At 62.9% G+C, this 15,090-nt stretch overlaps 1 protein-coding gene across 1 annotated transcript in view; it reads left to right on the forward strand.

Moving 5' to 3' along the window:
* The first annotated feature begins 11,854 nt into the window (after positions 1 to 11,854).
* SYNPO (synaptopodin) overlaps positions 11,855 to 15,090 on the forward strand; it is a 16,988-nt gene continuing 13,752 nt past the window's right edge. The window contains exon 1 of the mRNA XM_026091370.1: positions 11,855 to 12,086. Within this exon, the coding sequence (XP_025947155.1) occupies positions 11,855 to 12,086 (232 nt within the window). The remainder of the gene's footprint in view (positions 12,087 to 15,090) is intronic.

The following is a 15,090-nucleotide window of genomic DNA, read 5'->3' on the forward strand; positions in this document are numbered from 1 at the left end:
CCCCTTTCGGCAGGGTGGAGGCTGGCAGCCCCAAGGCTGAGGATGGAGCGGCCCCAAGCTCAGCTGAAGGGCACCAGTACTGAATTTGGGCAAAACGCGACTCCCCTCTGTCTCAAGACGGGGTGGGCTGGGACCACTGCTTGAGGCTTGCCACAAGGTGATGTCCTCTCCAGTTTGTAGGGTCAAAGCCAACATCTCTGAGGGGAATCAGGCAGCGATGTGCAGTGCCAGGGACCCTGGATGTCCCCGTCCCTCGGTGGCCCTTGGGGTGGCCAGCGGGATCTGCAGGGAGAGGTGCCAGCCACCGTCTGTGGTCCGGAGCAGGACATGCTCCTGCCCTGTTTGCAAAAGCGGTGTCACCCGTTGTACTGGCGCCTTGGTGCAGACCAGCCCATCCATCCCCAGGCTGCCCACGTGGGATGGGGCAGGGAAACGTGTGAACAGCACAAGGATGTCCAACACGGAAATTTTCCAGCCTTCCCCCAAGCACCTCCATCCCACAACAAGCTCTGCCCCACGTTGACGCCTTGCTGCCCCGCTGCTCCCCGGGATGCTCTTGCGCTCGCTGGGGCRCCACGGGACCGCTTGTGTGCGCCAGTCCTGGGGTCAGCAGGGACGGGACACCCCGCCAGCCACCTCTGCCGCCTTCATCTCGCAGCTCAGCAGTGTGGCCCTGCCGTGTCCCCCGTCCCCGTGCCCACGGGAAAGGAGGCAGGAGGGCAAGACGTGAGGGCTGATGGGGATCTCAGACACCCCCTGGATCAGGCGCCAGTGACCTCCCTTCATCGCGGGGTCTCACAGCATGGCCCTAAAAGGGGGGGGCACCCCTTCTGCTTGCCTTGAGTACGGGGGGGGGGGTACATCTCTGAAGTGGCCATCCTCGGGCAGTGGGGACTTTCTCCCTCTCCTCCTCTTTTGGAGGGAGGAAAAGTAGCACGCAGCTATCTCRGTGAGGCCGAGCAGTTTGCAAGGCTGCCGTTAAAGGTTAAAAGCCACGGAGGGAGGGATGCTGGGCAGAGGGGGCATTGGCTGCCACCTCCAGCCCCCCATCGCGGCCGTGTCCCCCAGAGCCGCGCGCGGGGGCCGCGCTCCCAGCTGCCGGCGAGCGCTGACAAATATAGGTGGTTAATGCCTTCAGCATGTATGAAATACACCATATGCTGGGAAACAAAAGGGGCTCTGTGCTATTAAAGTTTCATTTCCCCCCTCCCCTCCTCCCGCCCCTCTCCCCCCTTTTCCCCCTTCCCTCTGCGGCAGCGGCACGGGCTGCGAGCAGCGGCAGGACGAGGAGAGCTGGGTGCTCGCCGAGCTGCCGGGCGCCGGGCCGGGAAGCGCCGCAGGCAGCCGAGGACGGCGGCGCTCACAGCAGGTATGGGGCACGGCAAGGGGGAGGAGGGTGCCCGGCCCCTGGGGCTTGGTGGCTGGCTGGAGCACATGGGGAGCAGATGGGGGCATTTCCTTCCCCGCGGGAGAGCAGCAAAGCGCTGAGCGTGGCAGCCCGGGACCCCCCCCCCCAGGGCGGCTGCCCACCTCGTGCCGCCGCATCGCCGCTCGCTGGAGGTTGCCAGAGCCAGGAGCGATCGCAGCTGGGCAGGGCGATGCTGGCCGGGGCTGATTTCGGCAGCCACAGGGTTGTGTGGCTGGGAGCAGCATCGCGGGGGCAGGAGGGGCAGGACGTGCAGCCCCAGGACAAGGGTCCCTGCAGGCGCTGCGGTCCCAGCAGCCGAGGACACCGGCGGACGGATGTCGGCTTTCTGTCACTGTCGCTAACAACCTGGCAATGGTCAGCCGATGACAGGGGTTTGACTCCCTCCTCAGTCCCGCGCAGGATGTGGTTCCTCCCTGTGTGCATCCAGCCTGGCCTCGGGCAAGGGTGGATTCGGGCTTTTGAGGAGGGAGCAGCCCTTTTCCCCTGGACCCCTCTCCCATGGTGCCTGCTGGGAGCCACCGGAGAGGGGACGGAGACGCGTCTGCTCCGGGTGTCGGTGCTGGGAAGGGAGAGGAAAAAAAAGGGAGCGCAATGCAGTGCAGGAGGGCTGGAGCCTGCCGCCTGCCATGCCGGCTCCGCGCCCGGGGCAGCCGCGTGGCCCCTCGCGGCACGGCTCTGCCCTACGCGCCCTTCCTCACGCCCCAGCCCGCAGCGGCTCGGAGACACCCGGGGCAGCCGGGTCCTCCGGGCTTGCGGGAATGTCCCTCCTCCCCTCGCCCACGAGAGTCCCGGCTCTGGACGGCTGGACCCCAGGGCCACCCGTGGGACAGGCCGCAGCTCGGTGGGGCTCGGCTCCAGCGGGAGCTTTGCGGGAAGAAAAGCTGCAGGATTCAGCTCCATGCGAGTATGCGGGGCAAGCRCAAGCGCGCTGCCGGCTGCGCTGCGAGTGTCCAGAGGCAGCAGGGAGCCCCTGCTCCCGTGCCAGCACCCTGGGACGGGACACGAGGCGGCTGCGGGCTTCAGCGCCAGCGCCGGGAGAGGCGCCGGGGATGTCGGGGTGCCGAGGCAGGGGAGGGCAGGGTGCCGGGCAGCCCCTGGGGTCAGGTAGGGTGGTGCCGAGAGCCCTGGCACGGAGAGGGGCTGCTGCGCCCCCAGAGCCGCGCCGATCTGCAGGGCTCCTGAAGGGGTTAAGAGAGACGAGGAAAAGCGGAGAAAGAAAACAGAGCATTGGGAGAGACCGGCGCGGCCAGGGGCTGTTTGCACTGGCTCGGATGTGTCCTCGGTGTGTTTATTCCTTCTGCACAAGCGGTTCTGCCAGACCTGGAGCCAGACTGCTGGACACGCACATGCACACGTTGCTCTCTCATGCGCGCGCACACGCACACACGCACGCACACGCACACACGCACGCACACACACACACACACCTTTCTGTCTCTCACAGGCACAGCACCATCCTAAAACGCTTCCCGGTTGCCCTCTGCCTGCACAGACACCCCCCCCCCCCCCCCAGCACACACACCTCCCGGCCATCCCCCTCTGCGTTAAAAATCGCGTGGGGCTGGAGGCGCGATGTTTGGTGGCTGTGCCCTGCGTCGCGGGGCCCGTCGGAGGCCAGCCGAGCCGCCTTTCCCGCAGGAGCAGGGTCGCCCGGCTCGGGCCGCCCGGGGCGAGCGGCAGGGCTGCCACCCTGCAGCCTGGCCGCACCTGGCCGCGCTGGGCGAAACGGCAGCTCTTCGCGCGCTGCCTGGCCCCGGCCCCTGGCGCCGGGCGGGCTCACAGCCCTGGGTGCGCCACGCCGACCGGGACGGGAGCGAACCCTTGTCCCAAGGCCACCGGCCCACGGCAGCGCCGGGGCCAAGGCCCGAGACGGGGTATGTGTTGGGAGCTGGCGGCTTTCCTGGGCTGGAAAGGAAACACTCCCCCCCCCCCCCCCCCCCCCCCGGCTTGTTTTTTCTCCCCCCCCCCCCCCCGGTGAGGCTTTTTGTTTCTCCCAGTCCGTCCCCAAGCACTGCCCACGGGGCTCGGCAGGGCCAGATCCTCCCCTCAGGTGCTGTAAATCCCTGCCTTCTCCAGGAGCACTAAAGGGTCCTTTTCCCTGGAGCTGGCTGTCTCGGACTTGTCTGTGTGCGCATCCGTGCATCCGCTGAGGTCCCCTCCAGTCTGTCCAGGCTCCGAGCCCAGGGCCACAGGATGAGCCCTGGCCAGGGCAGCAGGTCCCCAGGGCGTCTGTCCGCTGAGCCTCGACGCGCTGAGCTCCCCAGCCAGAGCCAATCTGGGGGAAGCTGCTTTGCTGCTCCTAGAAATGTGGCAGCTCCCATCTCCTCCCAGCGCGGGGACGAGGGACCGTATGGAGGGGCGTGGGGGACACCTGCTCACGGCRCTGCTGCTGCCTTTGGATGGCGGCTGTGCTCCTCTGCCAGCCAGGAGCATCAGCATCCCAGGGGCAGGGAGGAGGGCRGCATCTGGGAAAGCTCTCCTGGACCCCTGGCGTCACCCTGCTGGATGCAGGGGCTGGAGCAGAGAGGGGACCGTCCAGGGCCATGCGGGGAGGACATGCTCCAGCTATCTGTCATCCCGGCTCCAGCAGCCCTGAATTCACTGAGGTTGTTTAAACTGGCTTTTCAAGCCGCCGTGGGTTTCCCTGCCTTAGTTAATGGGTCGTGTTTTACGTCTGCCATGGGAGGCTGAGCTCCCCGGGGCCAACACGGCTGCGAGATGAGCCTTAATTCCCGCCGCAGGGGGGTTGTTCTGCGCTCCTCACCGAAACAGCTTTCTGTCCCCACCTAGAGAGCGCTGGGAACAGGCAGTGCAGCAAAACCAAGTGGCAAAACCAACAAGATCCCCAACAACCCAGTGCAACTCAACCCCAACTGTGCTCTGCTCATTGCTGCGATGAGTGGGATTTTGTTTAATTAGCTAGCGTTCGTCATCACCCCCCCAGCAAATGTTCGGCAGCATCGCTTGGGAAAGTCGTGAAGGCTCAGTCGTGCCAGGCCTCCCTCCGGCATCTGCTGTCAGATCGCTGCTGAAAAATCTGGGTGTGGGCCTGGCTGTGCCTGCGAGCCGGTGGCTTGGAACCGGGTGCCGCTTCTGCGCAGAGGTACCACGTGCAGCACGTTTGCATCCCGCTGCCTGGGGCAGGCGAGGGGACGTGTGAAGCCTTGGGCTGGAAGCTGGCTGTACCCATACAGTTCAAAGCCAGCTCGCTCCGGCGTTGCTTGAATCTTTTGCAGGGAAAGGGAGCACAGCACGGTAGTCCCAGTCTAGCGGGAGCCGTGCTGGGAAGGCCAGACTGCTGGACCCAACCTGGCCTGAGCATCCCTGCGCCGCCTTCCCGCAAGCAGGGCCGGGACCTGAGCTCGGCTCTCTGCCTTTGACCTGAGCGTCCCAAGGGCCGGGAGGGGGAGAGCAATCCCTGCGCGGCTGCAAGGAGCCCCTGTTAGCAAATCAGCCCCAAGCTGCGGGCCGGTTTTATACCAGCAGAGCTGGGTCTCCCCGCCTCCTCTGCCACCGGCTGTACCGTGCGCCGGTGAGTCAGGCTCGTCTCTGTCCCTTCCCCTGCCAGGCTGCAGGAGAGCAGGGCTGCGGGTGAAACCTCCCTGTGCGGGGAAGCAAAGCAGCTCCATGCCCAGTGGACTCGCCCTGACAAGCTGGTGGCAGAGCCCGTCCTGCTCGGGTTCAAGCTCTCCGGGCTCCCCATGCTCACCGCAGTCCCTGGCTATGACACAGAGGCAACCTTGGGTTTCCTTTCTGCATCCTGTTTCCGCAGCGCTGGGTCACTCCAGGTACGTAGGCACCTTGCTCCCAGAAGCTGCATCTCGGGACTTCAAGGTCTTCTCTCTTTGTCTGTAGCTACCTTTTATGTTTCATTTGAGCCTAGAAAGGCTGAGCTGCAATTTCGCCCTCAGCTCCAGCTGATAGTCCCTGTCTCCCCAAGCGGTGGTGGTCCTGGGTGCCTGAGGGCACCCCACACCAGCAGTACCTTGGCCTGAGGTCTCCGGGGCTCAGCAAACCTGGTACTTCATGCCCCAAACCTGCACCGAGAAGCCCCAGGGTAATTTTCACAGCTGAGGTGGGGCTGTGGCTGGCCTCGCATCCAGGAAACACCRGAGATAAAGCCAAAAGTTAGCTCTGTCCTTGCAAGGTCCAAGATAAGCAAAGGGAGGGATAGGCTGGAACCTGCCCTACGTGGCTGCTCCTCGTGGCAGCAGTGTGCAGCCTGGGGTCAGGCAAGCCACTGCCCCTCTCGTGCCATGAAGGTGATGGTCTGGATGCACCCACTAGTCCAGGCAGGCCCAAGAGGGAGGACGTGAGGGTAGATGGACCTCTGGACCTAGCCAGAAGGCCTGACTGGGCTCAGTGCAGGTCCGATGAAAGACATTCATGTCAGAGTAGAAAATGCATTTCGGCCTGACCAGCCTTGCCAGCCCAGCCCAGCCCAGGCAGCAGCGTGCTGCCCTCCTGGGAGCCTGTATTTGGGGCTCAGCATCCTTTCTCCAGCCCCATCCTCCACCCCAGCCATTTCTCAGCCTCCTCAGCGCTTGGGAGCGGAAAGGTGAGTTGCGCAGGGCATCGCCTTTCCTCTTTTCTGAACGGCATCCTTGAGGCAGAGGGACAAGCCAGGGGCCTGCGGGAAGATGGAGAAGTATGGCAGCAGCGTGAGGGGCTGTAAACCAGCCCCTGCAGCCAGTGTCCAGTCCCTGCTTTTGGCGTGGGGTGGAGGAGGGAGGGGAAAGCATGGTTCAGGYGCCCAAGATGCCCCTACGCTCCCTCCTGCTGTTGCCTTGCATTGGTTCCTCCGCTTCATCAGAAAACRTCCTTTAGCGCTGACGAGGCCACGCCAAGCAGTCCCCGGGCCCTCCACGGGCTTTGCTCCCTGCCTGTCCTGCCCGGCTGCTTCTCCCAGCTGCTGCAGGCAGGGCCGTGCCGAGGGCGCACCGCGGCGTGGGCACCCACCGCCGGGGCTGGCTGCCCGCGTCCCCCCGGGCCGCCGGTGCGCTGCGGGCCACGAGGGTTGCACGGGGACAGGCGTGCTGGAATGTTGTTTTTTCCACCCCAGTTTCCTCCAAGGCTGTAAATCAATGCTGCGAGAGGCTTTTGTTTTCCCAAGTGCGCAGCAAGCTGCCGAGGCCRGCCCTGCCCCGGCACGGTGACTGGAGGGAGCGAGGGCGATGCCAAGGAAAGCAGGGCAGCGCCGCCAGCCCTTGCCCGCAGCCTTCGGCCTCTGCCTCGCCAGGAGGAGCTGGGGCAGGGCAGAGGGAGCCCCGTCGCCCCCCTAGAGCGGTGGTGGGGATTTGCCGCATCGCCGGAGCACCCTGGCATCTCCTCTCCTCTTGCTGCTGGAGCRGTCCTGCTGTCCCGCAGAGGGTGTYGGGGTGCTCGCCGGTGACATGGAGCTGGTGTGACCAGGGTGACAAGGGCCTGCYGATGGGGTCCTCTATCTAGAAAGGGGGACGGGACTGGGAGCAGCGCACTGGCAGGGTTCGCAGCGCCTCTCTGCAGCAGACGGCTCATCAGCAAGTGTCGGCAAGGTCCCCAGGGAGCTGGGAGCGTGATATTGGGTTGCAACAGATGTGAGAGTGGCCAGGCACAGGGTGGCCCAGGCTCGGCTCCAAATGCCGCTCGGTGACAGCTACACCGCGGTGGCATCTCCCGTGTCAGCTGCGGAGGCAGCTCCCTTAAAGAAACATGGGTCCTCTCGGGGGGTGCCACCGGCGCCCCAGGGGACACGTCCGAACAAGGTGCTCACCTGCGCGGCCCCACAGCGGGGGAGCGCTGTGGGTTCCCAGCTGCTCCCCAAAGCCTCGGAGACACCTGGCTGCAGGCACCACACAAACCCGGCTGCCTTCAGCACCCTTCCTTTTTGGCCGTTGGCTGGTGCCAGCTCGTTCACKTGTGCAAAACGGGCACGGCCAGAGCACGGCAGGAACCGTGCAGGGCCGGGATCCAGACCTCACTGCCATTTCGGCGCCTCTCGCTTTAACCCCAGCCCCTCCTGTGCACCCAAACAGCCGCGGCCTCGAGGGGTCCTGGCTGGGGACGCTGCCTCCCCGCCTGGGGCTGCCTTGGGGGCAGAGGAGCCTCCTGGYGCTCCAGGATCGGCTGTGAGAGGTGGCAGGAGCAGCTCCCAGTGCCTCTGCCCGGGCCGGGCTTGGGAATTCACGGYGCTGGGGCTTTCGGCGACGGTGCGGGACGCGCTGCCTGGAGGCTCTGCCAAGTTCCCCTCCTGGGACATTCAGTTGCTGGCACACCAAAGGTGCAAAAATCCCCCAGGGTATGTGTTGCGACTGGTCTATTTTGGAAAGGGAAGGAGCCGATCTTGTGACTGGAGCTGGGGACTGAAAGTCTGGACAGCAGGATGCTTTCTGAGTGACAGCAGCCCGCTGCGTGACCTTGGGGAAACCCAAGAGCCCCCGTCCTCGCCGGCGCGCTGCCCTCCGAGCCGGCCGCCGTGCAGCGCCCGCGGCGAGGTTTCACACCCCTTTGCTCCCCACCTCCCCTTCCACCTTCCTGCCCACTCTCCCATTTAAGGACACTGGAAACCAAGTGGAGGGCAGCGATGTGTCCGCACAGACACGGGAACTGAGGGCAGAGCCTGGGCTCGGGTGCAAGTCGCCCTGCTTCAGCTTCCACCCCGCGGCCACCTCCTGGCTGGTTCAGCCACGCTCCCAGACGCTGGCCTGGGCTGCTCCCCATTTGGCCGCGGCCGTGCCTCTCTGGCTCTCTGTCCTCTCTGGCTCTGAGAGGACCAGCCCAGGTCCCCTCTGCGGCCACCACGGTCCCTGCAGGCACGTCCCAGCTGCGGGCTTCGGTGCTGGGGGGCAGTGGGGGAACCGTGGGCAGATGGAGATGTGAGGAAGGTTTTCTGCAGGCTCCGGCTCCCCAAGATTGGCAGCCTGAATGCCTGCAAAGCCTGCCAAAAATATTTGTGTGGGAGGTGGAAAGTTAACTTTAGTTTCGCTTTTTCAAGGTGGGGGGGGGCAATGGCAGGTTGTGAAAAAGGCAGGCGAGAGGTGGGGGGGGGGAGATTTGCTGTATATCAGACACAGGTGAGTAGGCAGGGAAAGACAGCAGAGAGCAAAAGGTCTTCCTGCCACCAGATTTCAGCACTTGGTGAATTTAGGTCTTTTTTTTTTTTATTTCCCCTCCTCCCTCCCTTGGCACCGCTTTGCAGCGTGCACATTTCTTAGAAACGCTACGGGCTCTTCTTGTAGGGACTCGCTGCGGCACGCTGCTGCCGGGCAGCGCAAGGTGCCTCCCCGCAGCCAGCCCCGTGCCGGGGGCAGCTCCTGCCCTGCTGAGGGACCCGCGGGGACCCAGCGCTTCTCAAAACTCCTGCTGACTTCGGGTGCGAGCTCAGCATCAGCATCCGACTCGAGCCAGCCGCTCGGAGCATCCCTTGCTCCCCAGTTTGGGGCTTTGCCCCGAGCGAGGCAGCTTCGCCCCGGGGCCGCGTGACTGCGCGATGGGGCGGCGTGGGCAGCCGCAGCTCCGGCAAGCCCTGCTCCTCCTCAGATGTCCACAGGAGAGGTTTGCCCGGGGATCCCCGCGGATGTGGACACTCCATCCCTGGGAGAGGCGACGCTGTAAAACACTGCTCCAAAAAAGAAAGAGGGAGGCTTGGAAGGAAGATTTTTTCAAAGCGATACGGGCTCTCCCAGCAACCATCAAAGCAGCGATGGTGTAGGAGGGGAGGGCACGGATCATCCCCGTACCGCCTGTCGGAGTCATGGCGCCCAGGAAACCTTCTCCCAAAGGATGCTGGGTGCAGGGATGGGAGCGGGCGGACGGGGTTGCACCGGCAGAGTGGCTCAAAGAGGAAAGCTTCTGACCCAGGCTGTGCGCGCGGTTATTTTAGGAAACTTTCTCTTTGTCCTCGTTTGAGATAAGCCAGCTCCGACAACTTGCCAGGTTTCTAAGGAAAGATGTAGGTGGATTCTCGCAACTATCGGGGCTCTGAATTATATAAAGAGCAGGGCGAGAGTCTTTTTTTAGTGAGAAACACTGACATGTGTCCCCCAAAAATCTCTTTGCAAATCTGTGTTGAATAATTGCAGGCAGCACAAAGCAGGAGGAAGGATCTCAGACATGGCAGAAGATTTCCTTCAGGCACTTTCAGAAAGGCAGTGTTTCGTTTGGGAAATGCCCGGGTGTCTGCCTGACATCCTCGCAGCAGAGCTTTCAAAGTCTGCTCTCAGAATGGCCTGCCTTTATTCCTAATGAGAAATTTCTAACTAAGAACAGGAAAGTTTACGTGGACAAACTGAGCGATCCTCAAACGAAATYGCAGAAGATGTGACAGGCTGAATTAAACATGCTGCGTTAACCTGAAGCAATTTCCTCTCATTTCACTGAAAAATCTTGCAAAAATTTCGGGTGGTTTTTGGGGTCAAGCCAAACCCTTTCTTCCCAGTCTGTGAGGCAGCTGTTATGCTGGCAAACCCATCACAGGCCATTGGCGACGAGCTGCTCAGCCCACGGGCTCTGTGGAGCAGGGAGTCCGGGGTCTGACACCCCCCAGCAAGAGTCGGGGCGGACAGCGGGGCCACGCGGGCCGCAGTAGTGGTGAAAACAGCAGCAGCCCCGCAGGCTGGGTGACKCTCCGCTGAGAACAAGCCTTGCAATGACACAGCAGATGAGCAGGACTCGGCTTTGCTCTGCCGAGTGGCTCCGGAGGACTCATTGCACAGGAATTTCCCCGTTACATGCACTGTAACCCATATCCTGCCCTGCGAGCGATGATATATCCCTCTCCTATYGGATACCTTTCCTCTTGGCTGGGCTGTTGGGCGCATTCATCATTCGACAGTATTTGTGCTCAGCAGAAGGCGAGGGAAGTGCCTCTGCCTGCGCTTGTCCCGAAGCCGCGTGAGTCACTCCGTGGTTGAGCACAGCCTCGCTTTGTTAGCTGGATGCCCCGCGTTTTGCTCCCAGGAGGATGGAGGTGGGAGCCAGGGCTCCTGCTAACCTCGAGCAAACACCAGTCCAGGCAGGGGCTGCTTTGCAAAACCAGTCTGTTGACTGGTGGAGCTCCTCTGGAGACCTTCGCAGCGTGGGAAATAAGCCTCGCTACCCAAAGGCTCCCACCTTTTCAATAGCACCCCACGCCGTGCCAGCGTTGGCCTCCAAACCGGGGCTGTGCCTCCACGGCCACCTCCGTGCCGCTAAAGCGAACCRAGCCGGGGACTGTGCTCTGGGCCCRGGTCCAACGCCTGGGGCGAGGACGGGCAGGCGAGGGCATCCAGGCAGTACGGCAGGGCGTCCCCRCGGTCCCTCCCAGCTGCATCCCCCCCTCGCCGGCACGGCACGGGGATTTTCCCGCGCGGGGAGGGCAGCGCCGCCTCGCCAGAATGCGAGGAATTTCCCGCAGGCTTGAGTCATCCGGCGAGTCCTGCCGGGAGCCGCGCCGTCTCCCCGCCGCGGCCCGCGGGAGGTGAATGTGGTGAGCGACGGCGCGAAGGCAAGCCCCGGCGAGGGAGAGCAGCGAGCCCTGGGGCCGTGCGGCACCGGGAGCGCGGCAGCGACGCTGCGCCTCGCCCGGGGGGTCGCCCTGCAGCACCCCGCCTCGTTCCCCGCGCGGCCGCCGCTGCGTGGGGGCTGCCCGGCCGAGGCGGGGGATTTCCAGAGGAGCTGCCGGAGAGCGCTTGCCTCTCGCGGGGCCCTTCCTTGCAGTTTGATGAGTGGCGGGGACTGGACTTGCTCGCATCAGGCTGGGACCCAGGGAACTGTTTCTGGCTCAGGCTGGAGTAAACCAGTGCGTGCCCAAACAGTCCCAGCACTCATGCTCTCCCTTCCCTTTGCTCAGGTTCCTGGAAGCTGCTCCATCTGCCCCTGTGTTTCTGGAAAAGAGAAATCCCTGGAAAACGCTCTTTGGTGACGTAGCCCCGGTCAGATCTTCCACAGAGAGAGCGGCAGAGGAAGGCCCTGAGCGCGCCGCCACGTCCTGGTGATGCCTCTGTGACGGGAGCCTGGCTGCGCGGCCCCACGGCAGCACGCCGAATCCTGCCTCCGGGAGCCACCCAGGGCTGATGAGGAAAGATCAGCTCCCGCACGTTTTCCCTTTCGGACAGTGGGTGCGCTCCTAGGGACGGTTCCGGAGAGAAGCCGGCCCTCAGGTTATGAGGAGCAGGCTGTCTCTTGGGAGCTGCTGAGCATCATCCCCAAGAGACTGAAGAAACGGGCAAGATGCTTAAGGCAACGCGGCGGCAACCGTGTCTCCAGACTCAGCCTGGCTGCGCTGCACCCGGCAAAGCCAGTCAAAATTCATGTGCCTATGGGACCACCAAGGCGGATGCAGGAGAAGGAAGTGGCTGCTCGCAGGAGGGAGGGAAGAGGGGRGAGCAAAGGTGCCAGCAGCTCAGGAAGGTTTCCCCTTTCCACCCGGTAGAGCAGGAAGAAAAGGTTGAGCCGTCAGGCGGAAAAATGAGCGAGCGCTCCCAGCAGGCGCCGGGCGGACTCAATGGAGACGTGCTGGGCCTCAGGCTTGACGGCAGCGGTCCGGCATCAGCGGCTGAGCCGGCGCCTCTGAGAAACTGCCCCAGCTCAGAGCTGCCCCCCACTGCAGCCGGCCCCACAGCTGACCCAAGCCAAGAGTGGAAAGTGGTGAAGATCAAGCGAGTCCTGGTCTCTCCCATCTGCCAGCCGAGGAAAGCAGGTAAGCAAACACTGCTGCTTCCCTGCCCCTACGCTGTGAAACCCTTCTGTGCTCCCCAGTGTCATGGAGCCGGGGTTTGCCGTCGCTCAGCCCTGCCAGCGGTGGGAAAGCCCAGCTCTTCCCAGGGCAGGAGCAGGCAGGACTCCTGGGATGGCCCTATACCCTGTCTGCCTGCTTGGAGGGCCCGGTCTCCCGGCCAARCCACTGGGACTTTTTCAGTTTGAGATGATCTCTGTGGCCTTAAAAATAAGGAAGAATGTGTGGCTTTTCTCAGGAGGGAGGTGGGAAGCCAGTGAGCGGGTTCCCGCGCTCTCCAAGACCTTTGCTGAACTGCGGCCGGGCACGGCCCGGGCAAGGACTTCCTGGCCCTGGCRGTGGCAGCACGACCCGCTCTCCACGGCCTCGGGGCCCTGCGGGACCCTTGCTGGGGCTGCCAAGCAGGGGGTGAGCAGGGCCCACTTGTGGCACACTTTTGGGGACACCGGCACCAGTCAGGGGAGGGGCTGGCTGAGGTGTCCTGCCGGCAGAAGGGTTGAGCCAGCGTGGATGCTTTCATCATTTGGCTTCAAGCCACCTCTATTTCAAGCCTTTGTATAAGAATTAAGCACTTTATTTCAGGCTGGCTGTTTCCTGCAGTGCTCCTTGACGCTGCCTTGTTTCAGAGCCCTGTTTTGCAGCTAGGACGGCCTTTCTTTTCGGTCTGTGACTGTCCTTTGGACCCCCTGACAGAAATACAGCCACACATCCAGGGTTACAGCAGCTGCTCCGGCACCCAYGCAGCCCCAGCCCCCCTCTCCAGCCCCAGCCCCGCTCAGGCACCCATGGGAGATGCTCCCGCAGAATTAGACCCACCCTTTTCCAGGCATTGGAGCCATTTTTAAACCCCRCTTCCACCACTCTTTCTATTTTGTTCCTGCTCAGCTGTTATCTCAGATGCCAAATATTGCTAAAGCAGATATGTCACTGCCTTCTGATGGAAATGAGCTATCGGATGTTATTGCTTTACCTCGAGCATGGGTTTYCCAGAGCAATCCCTGAGTCCAGGGAGGGATGGGATGGGCAGGTGAGCAGGGCGGTGCTGTCTTCAGCTGGAGGTGCTGGAAATGAACCTGGTTTCCAGAATCTGTCCTCTGAAAATCTGTCCTTTTGGGATGTCTCACATGTCAAACATCCTCAAAACCAGCAGCCCTTCAGACGAGGGCTTGCTGATGGAAATCTCAGACACGCTCTTTGGATAAATGCTGCTCTRGCAGCTTCTCTGTCTGTACAGTCATTGTGTTTTAGGGCCCGGCAAGCAAACCGGACAGATCCAAATACTCTTCCCATTTCTCACCATTCTCTATTGAGGATGGTAGATTTGCAGCAGGAAAGGTCAGGGCTGTCTGTATCCGGGCTCAGCATTTTCCTAGCCTGCACCACAATCCAGCAGTTCTGCTGCCAGCCTGGAATTTTAAAGTAACTGAACAGGTTTGTTGGAAAGAGTKTGTCTGTCCTGTTTCCTCCTCCTCCAAGTGAGATCACCACCAGCCGCTGCCTGTGTGACTGTCAGACTTTCCAGAACTGCTGTGCAGGATGTCGCAGAGGGTCCTGAGTGCTGGGAGCAGGMCCAGGGCCTTGCTGCCCGACTAGCATCACGCAGGGGGTGGCCCGAAGGCAAGGAGCCAGGCTGTAGCATCCCYGAAGCAGCGCAGACCTGCCAGGCAGGATCTGCAACCTGAGTGGTTCCTGGGTGCCACTTTGGTCCCCTTCCAGCAGCCCAAGGCCAGGCTGTCTCCTTACAAATATCTGCCACAGCAGTCTGGGCTGTTTGGCACCTCTCGGGGCAGGCTCAGGAGCATGAGGAGMCCAGGGTGCAGGCACCGGCTGGGTGATGCAGGAGGCAGGACCGGTTTCTGCGTCTGGTGTGCAAATAAACRGAAGGTTTTGCTCCCTGGGGGCTGCCAAGCCAGTGCCAGTCTCCCTCAAAAACCAGAAAAGCACAAAAAAGCAAATACTGGCAGGAAGAAAGGAAATTAGAAAGGCAAAAAATAAAGCCAAGAGCTCATCCTGTGGTGAGGACAGGCTCAGGAAGAGCAGAGTGGTAAGGCAAAGCCGATCCCACCGGCGGGAGGTACGTAAGCGGGAAGTGAGGAGCCGCAGAGCCTTTGTGTGGGGTCCGGCCAGCCCCGCTGGCTGGAGCGGTCTCCCAGCCCCGTGGCCATCATGTTGGAGCGCTCACCGGCACCTGAATCTGTCTCAGCCTCTCCCTGCTGCGCTCCTGGCCTAAAGGCCAGCGCATCCTCATGGAGGTGGAGGGTAGCGTTAGCTCCCCTGGGAAGTAACCCACATCCCCTCTCCTTGAGCGGGGCCCRAGAGCTGTGGTCTTCGCTTCACCGGGAGCAGGAGCACCCTCGCAGAGGGGTTTCAGTGCTCTTCCCAGGGAGGTGTGCAGGGGGGTGACATCAATGCTGGATTTTTTCCCAGCTCCAAGTGTCCCAACTTTTTAGGTCCTGGGAAAATCATCTGCAGTGGGAGGCCCTGCATCCCCCCGTGCCTGAAAGGTAACATGCTGCAGGCCCCCAGCAGGGCTGGGAGGAGGCAGGTGCACAGGGCTGGGGTGAACGGGATGCCCCGGGCTGGGGTAAGGGGGATGTGGAGGGGATGCACGGCACTGGGGTAAGGGGGATGTGGAGGGGATGCATGGCACTGGGGTAAGGGGGATGCACAGGGCAGGGGGGAGGGGGATGCACAGGGCAGGGGTAAGTGGGATGAGCAGGGCAGGGGTAAGGGGGACAGCCCCGTGTTGCTGCCACCTCTGCGGAGGGCTGCGGTGGATCCATCTGGAGACAGGGAGCAGCGGGGCAGATGCGGTGGGGGACCCGGGGGCGGCGGCAGGGCTGCCCGTACCGTCGGGTGGGTCATCCGGTCCCGTCCGGTCCCGTGCCCCCAGGCCCTCCCGTCCGGTCCCAGGCCGGGCCGGGCCGTGTCCCCGGGCCGTGTCCCCGTGCCCTGTCCCCGTGCCCTC

This window comes from Apteryx rowi, unplaced genomic scaffold, assembly GCF_003343035.1.
Source record: "Apteryx rowi isolate R43461 unplaced genomic scaffold, aptRow1 scaffold_90, whole genome shotgun sequence".
NCBI classification, from domain to species: Eukaryota; Metazoa; Chordata; class Aves; order Apterygiformes; family Apterygidae; genus Apteryx; species Apteryx rowi.